Here is a 16,287-nt window from a genome sequence, read left to right on the forward strand (position 1 = left end):
GATAAATAGGAAGTACAGCGGGAAGGTAAACAGAGTTTCCATGTGCTGCTCTGGTTTGCCAGAAGCGGCTTTGTCATGCTGGCCACATGACCTGGAAGCTATACGCTGGCTTCCTCGGCAAATAATGTGAGATGAGCGCGCAACCCCAGAGTCGGTCACGACCCTTTACCTTTACCTAGTACCTCGGTTTAAGAACATTCCAGTTTAAAAACGATTCGGTTTACAAACGCTGCAAAACCGGAAATAGTGTTTCGGTTTGAGAACTTTACCTCGGTCTAAAGAACAGAATCCAAACAGTGGAAGGGCACCGGTGACGGGAGGCCTCATTAGGGAAAGCGTGCCTCAGTTTAAGAACAGTTTCGGTTTAAGAACGGACTTCCGGAACAGATTAAGTTCGTAAACTGAGGTACCACTGTACTGAAAAGTTTGGGGTGTGTTGTACGTTATTTTAAATTTTTTCTGTTGCATTATGATGGAAGTGTTCCTGTGATAGCTGATTTTGAGATGCATTCCTGTTTTGTGTACTATAGACTGCTCTGAACAGGATTCTCTCTTTTTCTGGCGGAAAAAAGAGTGCAAATAAAATTATGAATGGATTATTATTAAAGCGCATCAAAAACAGAGGGGGTGACTTAGGCTCCCAGCTAAGAGCACAGGGCCATAACACAAACCATCATCTGATATAAACTCTCCACACAGGCCAAACTAGCCTCCTGCTGTGTGGCCATTGTCTCGAAAGCTATGCCTCACCTAAATGACTATGGATTCCAGACATTCACAGGGCAAACTAGCTTCTAGGCCAGGGGAAGCCAGACCAAAGCTCCACAAACTTCATTCACGTGGCCCGTGGCATGTCTGTGGATTTGCGATTTATTTTATTTTAATTAACTGAATTCATTGAAAATGGGAGACAGTACACCGACTGCAAGAAAAAGTCACGCTATACTGGTTTTTCATTGCTTCTCTTACTTCCGACACTGTATTCTATTGCGCTACAATCTGAATTCTATGAAACAACAGTACGCAATAAATAAAGGAAGCAATCAAAAGGCAACTGAAAAGCACACGGCCTCTAGCACAGCGCAGTGCAATTGCTAGAGAAGGCAGAAAAACCATTAAGTGGTCCTGCCAAGACCACTCCAGCAATTTCCAAGTGGTCTGTTGGGGTGGGGAGCTTGGGCTCTAGAAACATTTTTACTATTCTTAATTACATTCCTATCTCACCATTTTCTCCAAGGAGTTCAACGTGGTAAACAAGGTTCCCCCCCTTTCATTTGGTCCCCATAACAACCCTGTGAGGTAGGTCAGGCTGAGAGAGACAGTGGCTGGCCCACAAGGTCACACACACCCAGTCCAACACTCTAACCACTACACCGTGCTGCCTCTCCTGCGGCCCCAGGCCTCTTGACATCATTTTCAGAGCCCTCAGAAGTGAAGGGAAGCTACACTCAGTGACTCGAGCAGCTGCCTTGTGTGAAGAAAAAAAAGTACCCCCCAACTGTCTCATTTTAAGCGGGATAGCCAGAATAACAAAAGCCAATCCTGACTTCTGTTTGCATCCCAAAATGTCCCGGTTTTTGCTCCAGACGAAAGGCTCTCACTCTGGCACTTGCCAGGTGGTTTGTGCTGGAGCATCTTCCCACCCAGCGCTCTGATGTGACGCTGCTGACGAGCGTCAGAGCATCTTCTGGACCTTTCTGATTCAGGCCAGAGCAGCCAGATTGGAAGGCACTCTGGTGCAACCTTGCAGACACCCTGATTTTTTTTGGGGGGGTGCAAGTTTTGGGAGGGGGATGCAAAAATAAACCCCTCTGCTTCACCGCTGCAACCCCAGTTAGAGGAGCGCATAAACCCATCTCTCACGGGAGCGCCCGCACTGATTGGCAGCTTCAGACGGGAGCCTTGTCCGCACCATAGCTGGAGATGTTGGGCACTGAATGGTGGACCTTTGGAATGCAAAGCCTGGTGTTTCGCCCCTCTGGGCAGGGATCCAGGTCGGCGGGGCGTCTGTGTGTGTGTGTGTTCAATAAAAGTGTAGGGGAGGAATCTTTACTTTCCCAAAACAGCAGCAGTGAAAGGCAGGGGGAAGAGGCAGGGGTGCTAGGCCCTTCCCACCCACCTCCAGTCATTCCAGCCCACGCCGCTCCCTTACGTTTATCCAGACGTCAGTGACTTCCTCGTAAATGATGAAGGGGTGGACGTTCCCCGGCACAGCTTTGGCAAACTCCTGGCGCTGCTCCTCGCTCTCCGGAACCGGGATGAAGAGGGCAGGGGGGAACAGGACGAGCTGGAGCTGATGCTGAGGCCGGTCGAGGAACATGGCCCAAGCACTGAGCAGAGAGAGAGACACAGAGAGAAAGAGAACGAGGGAGTGGGAGAATCAATATTCCGTAACTGGGAGACCCCCAAAATGGACAGCCTCACAAGGTGGTAGCCTCTCCTCCCAGGTGAATTTGATTTAAATCAAATCGATTTAAATCACGATTTAAACCACTAGTCAGTAAGACTTGATTTAAATCACTAGTCAGACTTGATTTAAATCATATTTTTTTTACAGAAAGACTCATTCTTGCTGGTATAATCTTAATATTTACAACCAGATGAAGGTTTCACTTTTGGAATAATACATTTTCAGAGTAGTATTTACAGTGATATCAAACATTACTGATTTGAAATAAAAAAATTCCTTCAGTAGCACCTTAAAGACCAACTAAGTTTTTATTTTGGTATGAGCTTTCGTGTGCATGCTGATGAAGTGTGCATGCACACGAAAGCTCATACCAAAATAAAAACTTAGTTGGTCTTTAAGGTGCTACTGAAGGAATTTTTTAATTTTGTTTCGACTCAGACCAACACGGCTACCTACCTGTAACTATTACTGATTTGGTTATACTATTAGAAATCTGATTGTCTTCCAAAGCAACTACTCTATTCCGAACTTAAAAATGGAAAGTGTAATGCTGGTGGACAACAAAAGAGGTTTAAAGACTGTCCCAAGGCAAATCCTTAAAAAATGTAGTATAAACACTGACAACTGGGAAACACTAGCCTGTGAGTGCTCCAGTTGGAGAACAGCCTTTACCAAAGGTGTCATGGGCTTTGAAGAAACTCGATCTCAGGACGCAAGGGAGAAACGTGCTAAGAGGAAGGCATGCTTGGCAAAGCCACACCGTGATCAACTCCCGTCTGGAAACCAATGTCCCCACTGTGGAAGGACGTGTGGATCCATGACATGCTTCTGACTATGTCAGGGGCCAGCAAACTTTTTCAGCAGGGAGCCGGTCCACTGTCCCTCAGACCTTGTGGGGGGGGGCTGGACCTTTTTTGAGGGGGGGGGAGAACAAATTTCTATGCCCCACAAATAACCCAGAGATGCATTTTAAATAAAAGCACAAATTCTACTCATGTAAAAACACCAGGCAGGCCCCACAAATAACACAGAAATCCATTTTAAATAAAAGGAAACATTCTACTCATGTAAAAACACACTGATTCCCAGACCGTCTGCGGGCCAGGTTTAGAAGGCGATTGGGCAGGATCCAGGCCCCGAGCCTTAGTTTGCCCACCCATGGAATATGTCTTCATTATGTTTTTATCACTGTTGTTTTGTAACGTGTTTCTAATGCTGAAATCTTTTGAAAAAGGTCAGTATGTAAATTGAATTAACAACAACAATGTATTAAATTTGTACACTTCCCCTCATTCGCAGATCTCAGGGCGGTTCCCAACATAAAATCACCATATAAAACCACAAATTAACATAGCAAAAAATAAGAACAACAACAAACCAAGAATCCCCCCTCGTGATTCAGTTTTGTTCGGATTGAATGGAAAGGCAATGGAAGTGTGGATGAGCCCTAAATCTGTGACAACTTCTCAGGCAGGGGGCTGGACACAGACACACAAGGAGAGGAACCACAGTGGGAAGCTGCAAGACATCCACTTTGCATGCAGAAAGGCCCCAGGCTCAATCCCCCGTTAAAGAAGAACAGAGGGGCCCAGCGGCAAGGAACACCTCTTTCTTTCTCTGCTGAGGCCTTGGAGAGACACTGCCAGTAAGGGCAAGCGACACTGGGCCAGATGGACAAACGGTCTGGCCAGGGGTAAGGAGCTCCCTGCTTTCCCCACTGCATCACAAAGTCCACTTACTATTTACCATCCTGGGTCCACCCGGCCCGTGCGATGTACTCCACCCGCGGGAACATCGTTGCAAAGGGGTGCACCAGCTCCTTGTCCTGGGAAGATACTATCTGCAAACAGGAAAGGGGAGAGGGGGAAAGTCACCACTCATTTTACCCACCACTGACAGCACCCGCTCCATCAGGCCACGGGAAAAACAGCTAGGGTACTTCAGCTGGTAGAGCACGAGACTCTTAATTTCAGGGGTGGTGGGTTCAAGCCCCACATGGGGCAAAAGGTTCCTGCATGGCAGGGACTTCAGACAAGACGGCCCCTGGGGGTCCCTTCCATCTCTATGATGCCAGTGCTGTAGAGCGGCCTTCGTATCTATGCGCCCAGGGGATTTCTGGAACCTGTAACTGTTGGGAATGTCCAAGTGTGGCTGAATGCATGCAGGTGTCAGTGGTCGAGGGAGAGGTGTGAATGCTGAGCGAGCGGAATTCTATGTTATGGGCTTTGGTGCTTTATAGATTTCACTGTTTATATGAATTTTTATTTATTTCACAGGCAGCTCCATGTTTACGCAGGGGTTGCGTTTCGAGGCACCACATTCATCTGTGAAATCGTGCATAATCGAAAGCCGTTTGAAAAGCCTGCAAGCACCCTTTTAGTGACATCTTTGCGATGTTTCCAGGTCACTTCTGGGTTTGATGCAATGTACATATATACTGAACATGAGGAAACAGAAAGCTTGCCTGCATTTATTTATTACATTTAGGAGCGCCAACTTTTTCTTCCAGGGAGCCCAAGGTGGTGCCCAAGGTTTTCCTCCTTCCTCATTTTATCCTCACAACAACTCTGGGCGGTAGGTTAGGCTAAGAGACGGCGACTGGTTGCTGACACGAGCCTTGTTGGCACAAAACGCCTGGGCTCAGAGATCTGCACCGGCTGCCAATTTACTACTGGGCCAAGTTCAAGGCACCACTACAGTGGTACCTCTGGTTACGGATTTAATTCATTTCGGGGTGCCATGCACACCCCGAAAAATCCGTAACTAGAGGCACTGCTTCTGCGCACATGCGCAGTGTGATAGAGTGCTTCTGCACGAGTGGCGAAACCCGGAAGTATACACTTCCGGGTTTGCCACGGCCGTAACCCGAGGTTACGCAACACAAGGTACCACTGTATTAGCATGTAAAGCCATTAGCGACTTGGGAGCAGTTTGATTGCGAGATTGCCTTACCCCACTCGACTGCTGCAACTGGCGGAACTGGCACAGTTACAGGTGCCACATAATACACCTTCTACCCTTGTAAGAGCTCCATCGTTTAGTGTCGCAGCACCTGCACTTCGGACCCCTTGCTTGTTGAGTTCAGGCCGCTGCCTGTGCTCTCTAAAAACATTCCTGTTTAGATAAGCCCAGCCAGATGCTCAGAAAGCTGATGTGGGTTTTAACACGTTTTTAGTAATTTAACTTTTGAGCGTTTGGGGTTTCCCCACCCCCACAATCAAGCAGTGCCTAAATCTTATGAAATAAAACAACAACAAATATCTTATGCAGGCCACCAAGGATACATCTTTCCTCAATGGTTAACAGATGTCTGGTTTCTATTGAAATATATTATGTTTTTTATTGCTGAAAAATGCTTTGGTATATTTTTAAGACATAGCAGCGTATATTTTTACAAGTAAATAACAGTGTTATATAAATATTTGAAATTAATAATAAATAGATATCAGGAAATAGAAATGTTCACATGTTGTGGGGGGTGTCTAAATACAGTGGTACCTCGACTTACGAAGACGATCCGTTCCGCGGCGCTGTTCGTAAGTCGAGGTTTTCGGACGTCGAAGCGCCCGATTCTGCGCTTCTGCGCATGCGAAGACCATGCACGCCACTTCTGCGCAGATGCAGAACGCACGCGGCGAAAAGACTTCCAGGGTTGTCGACTTTGCAAGTCGAAACCTTCGGAAGTCAAAGCATTCGTATGTCGAGGTACCACTGTATGTACAATTTTTTTGGCTGAGGATTTTTAAGGAGATAACTGAAATCACTGGGTTAAAGCTGACCGAAAGTTCTGAGGCAGCATTATTATCAAGGTTCACAGGCTATGACACACGTGCTCAACAAAAATTTTCACAGCAGCATGAATTATAGCAAAGAAGTGGAAGGGGGCGAGCAGAATATAAAATGGAATAATGGTATAAAGAGGTGTCGGATATAGCCATTAATGATAAATTAACATGTGCCATTAAGGTTAGACGGGGAATATGCAGGAGAAATTATTTTGAGGAGATATGGAGAGTGTTTGTAGAATTTGTACTGTTAAAATGGAAAGGCTGTTAAAACCATCGCAAGAGGTGCTGACATTTTGGGAGGTTGGATAGTTACAATGGGGGTGGGGTGCACAGTTTTATTCTTATGTATTTATGATTATTACTTTGTCAAAATAATTTTTTTTAATAAAGTAACCGTTTAAACTCAGAAAAAGGAAAAAAATTAGTAATAAATAGGCCAACAGCACAGCACACATAATTCAACTTCAACAGAGATGCCAACTTCTGCAAAAACTGTTTTTGGCTACAAAAGCTCTGGAGAACTCCCAGCAGGTTCAATTTGGCAGCGCTGTATTTTAGGGCTGTACGGGCAGTTCCCTGCACAGGACGCCAAGCTGAGGAGGACGCAAAATTGAGATTTTGGAGATCTTATTACGAAAGATTACCAAAATCCGCTCCCTGGATTTGGGATTGGTTCTGGGCTCTGCAGAACGACTGTTAATACCTTGAGCTGCTTTTGAGTTTGCTTTGTGAAGGAAAGCCCAAGAGGAAAGAAGTCAAAGACAATTAACAAACGGCAAGCCAGCTCCCTTACCTTCCCTTGGCTATCCACTTGAACCTCAGCAAGCTTTAGCGAGATTTTGGGGTTCTTGCTGCCTGGAATGGAGGGGAAGGACATGAGGAGGCAGCTGAGCTGAATGCTTTTAATACTCGCCCCCCCGCCCCCGCCGATTTCCCTTCATGTAGGTTGTAGAAGGGCAAGCCCAGTTCTTGGCTGGTCAGTAGCACAGGATTGCCATTTCTACCACTATTACAACACCAAAACCTACTATTAGACTGCCTTGCATTTTTTTCTTGTGAGTAACAACTGCAACGGCCACTGGGCTACAAAAGATTAAATGATCTGGCTCTCCTGGAAGAAAATCAGAATCCATGGAAAGTGGAGGCGCCTCCTAAGGTATTCTGCGAGTCCCGGGTTCAACTCCGGCCACCTCTGGTTAAAAGGATTAGGGCAGAAGGCGATGTCGTCTGCCGGGTGGGGTTTTCCAAGCTCCCTCCATCCTCACCCCACAGCTCCCCCACTGACCTGTCCTGGGGTAGCGGTACGAGTCCGTCTTTCTTTCTTCCAGGGCGGGAGAAGGAACGTGGATGATCTCCACCTCCGACTCGTCCACCTCCTCATAGAGGATTCGTAATGTTTTCCAGCCCTCGGGACCTAGATAGAGGAGGCAAGATGGGGAGGTAATTCTGAGGCAGCTCCTCCCAGCAGTCTCTTCTTGCATACACTGACCTTGGAGCGTGGCCCATTCAACAAGAAGAGGACTGTACAACACAGACTTCTTCTGGATGAAGCAATGCGGGGCAGGAAAATGCTGCTGTATTTCTCCAAGGAAAACACTCCTGCTCACATGTCTAGAAGCTTGTGGTCCAAGGGTGCATTTGCAGAGCAGTTTATCCCATTTTCCCAAGGTTTTCCCCCTAACTGTTAATTTCTGCATTGTGTTTTGAGCTTTCACACGACACAAAAGCCACTTCCAGAAATGCAGCAGAACATGGTGCAAGCTTTGAGGTCATTTCCATGTTGTTTGCTTGGGGGAGGGGATTTTCATTTGCAAAATATCACAAAAATAAGTGCTAAACCTGTGCTCTATTCTGCTATATTTCTGGAAGCGGCTTCTATGCCATGTGAAAGCCTATTGTGGAAACTGATGAGAGGGAAAAGTAATTATTCACGCAGCACACAGTTCGCCTACGGAACTCGCTCGCCTCAAAAAGGATATTGTAGAACTGCAAAAGGTTCAGAAAAATGGGCAATACCTCAAGGACTGCCCTTCTCCATATAAACCAACCCAGACACTGTGCCCAAAACCCTCCCTTTAAAAATAAAGTTGAGACTGCAGCCCTCGTTGCTCTGAAAAGGCTGGAATGAACACAAACACAGGGAGCTGTCAAATAGCCAGGCCCTTCTTTGTGTGCCTCCTCCACGAGAGGTCCAGAGAGTGGCAACACAAGAACCAGCCTTTTCTGTGGTGGCTCCCCATTTGTGGAATGCTCTCCCAAAGGTTTGTCTGGTGCCTTCATTATACATCTTTAAATGAAATTGTTCCTCTTCCACCAGGCCTTTGGCCAATTAATATTCTACAACCTTTTAAATGTGTTGGGGGTGTATTGTTTCGCTTTGTTATTGTTTTAACTATTTATTTTGTGATGTCATCCTGTATTTTTATATTGTGAACAGTCCTGAGATTTTCAGATGAAGGGCGGTACAGTGGTACCTCTACTTACGAATTTAATGCGTTCCAAACACCCATTTGTAAGTCGAAAAAAATCGTAAGTCGAATGCCATAGGAATGCATTGGGAGAAAAAATTCGTAAGTAGAAGCAACCCTATCTAAAAATTTGTAAGTAGAAAAAATCCTATCTGAACCGCATCCAAGATGGTGGACAGAGCTCCGTTCGTAAGTAGAAACATTCGTAAGTAGAGTTACCACTGTATATGAATAAATAATAATAATAATAATAATAATAATAATAATAATAAGGTAAAGGACCCCTGGATGGTTAAGTCCAGTCAGGTGACTATGAGGTTGTGGCACTCATCTCGCTTTCAGGCCGAGGGAGCCGGCGTTTGTCTGCAGGCAGCTTTCCGGGTCATGCGGCCAGCAGGACTAAACCGCTTCTGGCGCAACGGGACACCGTGATGGAAACCAGAGCGCACGGAAATGCTGTTTACCTTCCCGCCACAGCAATACCTTTTTATCTACTTGCCCTGGTGTGCTTTTGAACTGCTAGGTTGGCAGGAGATGGGAGAAGGCTGATCTAAGGGCTGGTAGGATTGTTGCGTGGCCTAGGTGCCCAGAGCACTCACCTTCTTGGCAAGATGTGGGACACCACCAGTACCCTGTAAACCGGTCAAACTCCTCCTGAATGACGAACGTGGCTACGCCTGCAGATTTGGGGTCATCTAGCACGCTGGATAAGCCTGCAGTGGGGAGAAAGGAGGCAGAGTTTGGGCCAGGGAATTGAATCTACCACAGCTGCCTTACAGCAACACTGGCTCTGATCACCTAGCCCTGAGTGGTTTTCTCCGATGGGCAGCAACTCCCCTAAGAAGAAAGGAAGCTGCCTTGCTCATAGTCAACAATGAATCAAAAACAAACCCCTGTGCTGCAATAAGAACCAATCACAAGAATACAAACACAACACGTACGCTAATAGTTACCGTGTTTCTCCAAAAATAAGAACCGTCTTATATTTATTTTTCCTCAAAAAAAAACCACTGTGGCTTATTTTCAGGGGATGTCTTATTTTTTATTAAGTATGGTACAGTTTACCCTACAAGGTTAAACTGCCTATCACTATGGCTTATTTTCGGGGTATGGCATATTTTCGTGGTATGGCATATTTTCGTGGTATGGCATATTTTCAGGGTATGGCTTATTTTCGGAGAAACTCAGTAGTAGCGAATAAATAATAGAATAAATTTAGGAATAAGCCAATCAGAGTTCATATGTACAAAATAACAGAGTGGTAGCGAGGACCGTCAAGCCATGTGTTCAAAACAGATATCTAAGGACAGTCTCGCTATTGTCTTTCAAAAGTTTCAATGGAAGACGTCTCAAAAACCTCAAAAGGAGCGTCTCCGGAATGATACTACTGTTTCGTAATAGTCTTCATTAGCCGATATTTTTCAACAGAATATGTAAGTAAGATTCATGCTAAGGATCAGTGCTCACTGATGCTACTGTTACAAAATAGTAGTTTCATTCCGGAGACTCTTGAGGCTTTTGAGATGTGTTCCGTTGAAACTTTTGAAACACTATTGTGAGACTGTCCTTAAGACATCTGTTTTGAACACACGGCTATCACTCTGTTATTTTGTACATATGAACTTTGATTGGCTTATTCCTATAATTTGAATATCATTATTCTATTATATATTCTCTACTATTAGCCTACGTGCTGTGTTTTTATTGTTGTGACTGCTCATAGCCAAGGCCATTTTATGAAATGACCGAGCCAGGTCCTCTCTTCCATGTCCTTCTGCAGACAAGGCACACGTGCGTAGAGGTGTGCGAGTCAAGATGACTGTGTTCCCTTCTCTCCAGAGCAAGTCATCCTCTGCTTTTGGGGTCGCAGGGAGCTGCAGGAGGGCTTTTTACATTCCTCGTTTCATGTCACCTGCCCTGCCCTGGCAGAGGACCCCAGTGGTCATACAGGAAGTCCCTAGCATGCCATCCAAAGAATGATTTGTGTCCCCCAACAGCATCATCTCACTGCCCCTGAGGAATTATCGTAAGAAGGGAAGGATCAGAGGTGGCTCTGCTTTTGGGGTGGCCACTAACTTAAAAGTCAACTCACCTTGTCTTCAAATTATTCACCTGACTAGCCTACAGGGTTCTGAACAAACCTGAACAAATGTTTACCACCCTCCAAAAAGCTCTAAGGATTGTAATTCTGATTTACAGGATACATTGGAATCGGTTACACAAGAATTCCCTCTCTCTTCAGCTATCATATTGGATTATTTGAATGCAAGGGACAGAAAGACTAGGCTTGGGCCCCGAGGTCATTGTACACCTCCCATTTAGGAAATCTATGGACAAGACCATTAACCATGCTGGTATTTGCAAAGAATACATGAAGGATTAGCAGTATCAACCCTGCCATGTGGGAATCCCTTTGCAAATGACCACAGTGCCTGGAAACAGAAAGTCAGGTCATGTATCCACAGCAGTGATCAGAGGAGGAATGGTTGCTGGGAGGAGCACAGGGGAAAAAAGCCACGGTGCCTCTGCAGCAGCCCAACAGGACACCATCCTCTGTCCCAACTGCAACAAAACATGTCTCTCCTACACCGGTGTCTACAGCCAAAGCAGGCGCTACAGCCTTCCAACAGTTTGACTTCATCTTTAAAGGTGCATTCCTGCATTGTCTCCTGAGACAGATGCGAACAAAAATTGCCTTAACTTACCAGCTAAGTTAATTTATTAATTTAGAGGCTGATCTGGCACCAGGCAGAAAAAATACCACAGGGATGTTTATTTCCCCCTCAACACAAGACGGGAATGTTATAGACTGCGCTCACCTTTCTGGCAATACGTCAGCCTCCGCTCCTCCCCCGTCTCGATGCTGGCAACCCAAAGGTCGTTGTTGTTAATGAACGAGAAGAAAGATGGATTGGCGGAGCAGATCTTGGGATCCATTCTGGGGCCTGAGCACTGTGTCTTGATTTCCAACGGCTTCATCGGAGACACCTGCGGGCAAGCAGCGCACACACCTGTGAACTATCCACGTGGGGAGAGAAAAATTTTTCTCCCTTTTTTGCAAGTACTAGAACTCGTGTGCAACCCATGAAGTTGAACGTTCAGAGGTTCAAGGTAGACAAAATAGAAAGGTTCAGAAAGGGGAAACCCAAAGAAAAGCTTCTGGTTGTTGTTGGTTTTTTTAACAAAGGTTATTTTAAACCATGGGTTGGCAAAATAAGGCCCACGGGCCAGATCGGGCCCAATTGCCTTCTGGATACGGCTTGCAGATGGTTTGGGAATCTCCGTGTGGATCGCCAGCGCACACATTCTTTCATTCTCTCTCCCTTTCCCTCACATGGCAGCGGCGGCACCTCCTCCCTCCACCTGGCTTCTCCCTGCCCTGCCTAGAGGAGGAAGGGGGCTGGGCTTTGTTGGTGCCAGCAGCAGCAGCTACCATTTTAAGCCAGCGTTTCTCAACCGCTGTTCCACGGCACACTAGTGTGCCGCGAGTTGCTGGCTGGTGTGCCGCGACGTGCGGCGACGAGAAGGGCGATTTGCATTGTCACATGCCTGGCGGCCGCCAATACACAGCGCTGACCCGCCGGAAAGCAATATTTCTCCTCCTCTTTCCCAAAGCTCAGTGCAAACGACTGGAGGGTGGTTTTAGACAAACTTAAAGAAGCTGGCTGGATGAGCTCAACCTGAAACTTGCTGAGCAAAGGATTGTGCTGGCAGAGAAATCAGCGGCTTGTGAAGCCTTATTACAGGAGATTGCAACCAACACAGCAATTGGCAAGTGTTTCTTACAGTCATAATTATATAGTCAATATAGGGCGGCACAGAGTTAAAAATTTTAACTTTTTAAATGGTGGTGTGCCTCGTGATTTTTTTCAAGTGTGCCGTGGCCCAAAAAAGCTTGAGAAACACTGTTTTAAGCAACCCCTCTCCAGAGCCCTTTCGAGTGCCGCTCATCATCCCTCTGCTGCCGCCGCCAGCCCCTGCCGCTCGCAAGACACAGGTAAGCAGCCACTGGGGCTCGTCCGGCCCACCACAAGGTCTGAGGGACAGTGGACCGGCCCCCTGCTGAAAAAATTTGCTGACCCGTTTTAACCATCCTTTTCACTTCATTATATACCATATTATGATGTATTATTATAGGACAGGCACCCCCAAACTTCGGCCCTCCAGATGTTTTGGACTACAATTCCCAGCTTCCCCCACCACTGGTCCTATTAACTAGGGATCATGGGAGTTGTAGGCCAAAACATCTTTAGAACCACAGTTTGGGGATGCCTGTTATAGGGACAGAACTACCTACTGTACCTACTTGTCAGGGTTGAGACAGAGGACGAGGAAGAGTGGTGGCTAGCCCCCCCTGACGAGCCCCCACAGAGGCAAGCCCCCACAGAGGAATCTGAGGAATTCACACCTGGGGAAGACTGGTGGAGGCACTCCTCGGAAGAAGAGCAATCTGACAGGGAGGAGGGAAGATCAGAACTGCAGCAACAAGTCGATCCAGAACCAGGCCCCAGTCAGGCAGGTTATCAGATGGCCCCTTTCCCCCCCCCCCTCTCTGCAAAGGAACGTAGAGCTGAAAAACGCCAGCTGCAATTGGAAACAGCTGCAGCTCATAAAAAGAGGGGGAGGGAACCTGCTACTTAAGAGAGAGGCGGGCTGGCCACTCCTCAGCGTCGTACTGAAGTGCCTAGTTGCCTAGCTCATCTTGTCTTTGGTTCCTGTGATCTTGATCTGGCTTCCCTGACCTCGGCTTTTGGACTTCTGGCTTGACTCCAAGTAAGACTTCTACTCTTGACTCCAAGTAAGACTTCTGGCTTGAACTGACCTTCTCTACTCTTGACTCCTATGTAACTGCCTGACTTCAACTGACTCTGACCAGTCTATTGACCTTGGCTTTTCCGACCCCGTCTGCTGCTCTTCAGTGTGCCTACTTGCTGGCACCTTAACACTACTGTACAGAAATTTATTCATGTATGCGACTACAGCAGCAAGAATGTTACTTGCCCCAAAATGGAAAGAAGCAGCAAGTTTCAGCAAAGGAAAAAATGGATGCAAAAACTTATGGAATATGCAGAAATGGTGAAACTTACTGGAAGAATAAGAAATCAAGGTAACGTTTATATATATATATATAAAAGAATGGAAATTGTTGAATATTTACAGATAAATTGTAAATAGATAAGAACATTGGCAGGATTATTGTAATAACCTGCAGTTTCGTAAGAGTATATATTTAAAGAAGATGAAAAAAACGAACATATTAAGGTAATTTGGATATGCAGAAGTTATTAAATATAAATTTAAGGAACCGCAGAAAGAGGGGGAAGGAAGCCGAGTTTTGAAACGTCAAAATGATTGTAAAATTAGTGAAATGTATAAACCTGAAAAGTGTATTTTTTTTAAAAAAAGGGAGGGCAACCAAAGTTATCAGAGATTGAGCAATTTCCCCTATAAGGAAAGGTTACAACATTTGGGTTTGTTTGCTTTTTAGTTTAGAGAAAAGGCAAGTAAGAGAAGATGTGTTAAGAGATGCATGGTGTGGAGACAGTGGATAAAATCATAGAATTGTGGAGTTGGAAGGGACCCTGACAGTCATCTAGTAGTCCAACCCCCTGCATTGCAGGAATTTCTTCTCAAGGTGGGGCTTGAACCCACGACCCTGAGATGAATGGTCTTCAGGGAGAAGTGTTTCTCCCTCTCTAGAACACAGGGCCATCCATGGTGGGAGCAGAACGCTGGGTGATTCAAGACAGGCGAAAATGACAGACTTACTCAAGCAGGGAGAAGTCAGAACTATGGAAATCGCAAGAGGTAATGACCGACAGCCACCAATTTGGATGGCTGGATGATTCAAAGAGGGTGAGGCTATCAATGGCTGCTCTTCACTATGCTATCAGGATCAGTAGGCTTCTAAATAAAAGCCTCTAGGGAACAGCAGCGGGAGAATGTGGCTCACAACCTTCCTGGCTGTGGGCTTCCTAGAATAAGCCGCTGTTTGGCTACTGCTAGAACAGATGCCTGACTAGCTGGGCTTTTTACCCGACACAAATCATCTTCATCATCATGTTTCTAGGTTCCCAGGAGGTGTCCTAGCTGGCCATAGTAGGAAGCAGGACTGGACAGGCCTTTAGCCTGACCCGGCAAGGCTCTTGTTTCACTCTTATGGGTAGAGCGTCTTTTGATGGCTACTAATCAGGAGAGCAAGGAGAACCTCCATATCCAAGGGCAGTACAGTGGTACCTCTGGTTGCGAACGGGATCTGATCTGGAGGTCTGGTCACATGCCGAGGAATTCGCAACCAGAGGACCGCGATTTAGTGCTTCTGCGCATGCGCGCACTGCGTAAAGCACTTCTGCGCATGCGGCAAAACCCGGAAAAATACTTCCGGGTTTGCCACGTTCGCAAAGTTGACGTATCCAGAGGGATACGTAAGCGGAGGTACGACTGTATACCGACCATTACCAAGCACTGTAGATAAGCACAGGAGAGCAAAGAGAATTTCCATATCCAAGGGCAGTTTGTGAGGATTAGCAAGTAACCACTAAGGGGTTAAACTGTGCTGTGAGTCACCTGATCACTGGGAGGTCCCTACATATGGGAATGTTCTTTGTTCTGTGTGTTGTAAATCAGTTTCGTTTTTGCTCGGAAGAGAGAAGCAATGTCCGCTGTCTCTCCCGGTTTAGTTGTAAAAAAAGCTTTTTAGTTTAGTATTAAGCTGTTCTTCATGAGTTTTATTAGTGAGCTACTTCTAGAAAAGCCACACAAGCTTTCGACTGTGCAACAGGTACTCTGCATTTTGCCAAGAAACACGCTGAGCTGGGAGCGTGCCGGACCTTTGTGAACTTTGGCAAAGCCCTAATTGAGCCATAAAATACTCATTAGGGCAATAAAACTTCACACAGTTTACTAACAATGACCAAGCGCTGTGGATCAGCGCAGCGTGTGATGGCTGCTGCCTTTCACGCACGCTCACCATAAAGCCGTTCTTGCCTCCGTCCCGGCAGTGGAAAAGGCTGTTGCTGGCCTGGAACAGGAAGAGGCCGCTCTCGCTGTGGAAGTCGTAGGAAGTGATCCCGAAGACCCCTAGCCGCTTGCGTTCCCTCAGCAGCTCTTCCTCCCTGGAATACATCCCGTGGTGGGGGGTGGCCTGGTGGAAAGCAGGGGAGGGCCCCCCAAAAAAGGTCATGAAGAAAAGGTACACGCAGAGAAAACACAAGAAAGCTCCCGCCACCAACCTACTGTGCAAATCTTATTTGTTTACCCAGGGGGATTTGTACCCCCAAGAGCGGCTTCTGTTAGAAGAAGACAGTCCATGCCTGCAGGCTTAGAATCTAAAAATGCACAACACACAAGGGAAGTGCTAGTTCTGACCTACAAAGCCTTAAAACGGCTCAGGACTGCAATACCTCAAGGACCGCCTCTTTCCATATGAACCCACCTGGACCCTGAGATCATCCTCTGAGGCCCTCCTTCGTGTGCCTCTTCCGCGAGAGGTCCGGAGGGTGGCAACATGAGAACAGGGCCTTTTCTGCGGTGGCTCCCCTTCTGTGGAATGCTCTCCCCAGGGAAGGTCACCTGGCACCTTCATTATACATCTTTAAGCGCCAGGCAAAAAGGTTCCTTC

The 16,287-nt window shown here is 46.5% G+C and overlaps 1 protein-coding gene across 3 annotated transcripts in view; it reads right to left on the reverse strand.

Annotated features, from left to right (window-relative positions):
• Positions 1 to 16,287, reverse strand: part of DPP9 (dipeptidyl peptidase 9) — a 49,301-nt gene that overhangs the window by 18,440 nt on the left and 14,574 nt on the right. For 2 of the 3 annotated variants that reach the window (XM_035118414.2, XM_035118412.2), the window contains 7 exons: positions 15,637 to 15,810; positions 11,486 to 11,654; positions 9,266 to 9,379; positions 7,484 to 7,612; positions 6,992 to 7,053; positions 4,150 to 4,250; positions 2,153 to 2,330 (listed from right to left, as the gene is read on the reverse strand). In XM_035118414.2, the coding sequence (XP_034974305.1) occupies positions 2,153 to 2,330; positions 4,150 to 4,250; positions 6,992 to 7,053; positions 7,484 to 7,612; positions 9,266 to 9,379; positions 11,486 to 11,654; positions 15,637 to 15,810 (927 nt within the window). The remainder of the gene's footprint in view (positions 1 to 2,152; positions 2,331 to 4,149; positions 4,251 to 6,991; positions 7,054 to 7,483; positions 7,613 to 9,265; positions 9,380 to 11,485; positions 11,655 to 15,636; positions 15,811 to 16,287) is intronic. The other variant, XM_060275381.1, reaches the window with a different exon arrangement.

This window comes from Zootoca vivipara, chromosome 6 (assembly GCF_963506605.1).
Source record: "Zootoca vivipara chromosome 6, rZooViv1.1, whole genome shotgun sequence".
Classification (NCBI taxonomy): Eukaryota; Metazoa; Chordata; class Lepidosauria; order Squamata; family Lacertidae; genus Zootoca; species Zootoca vivipara.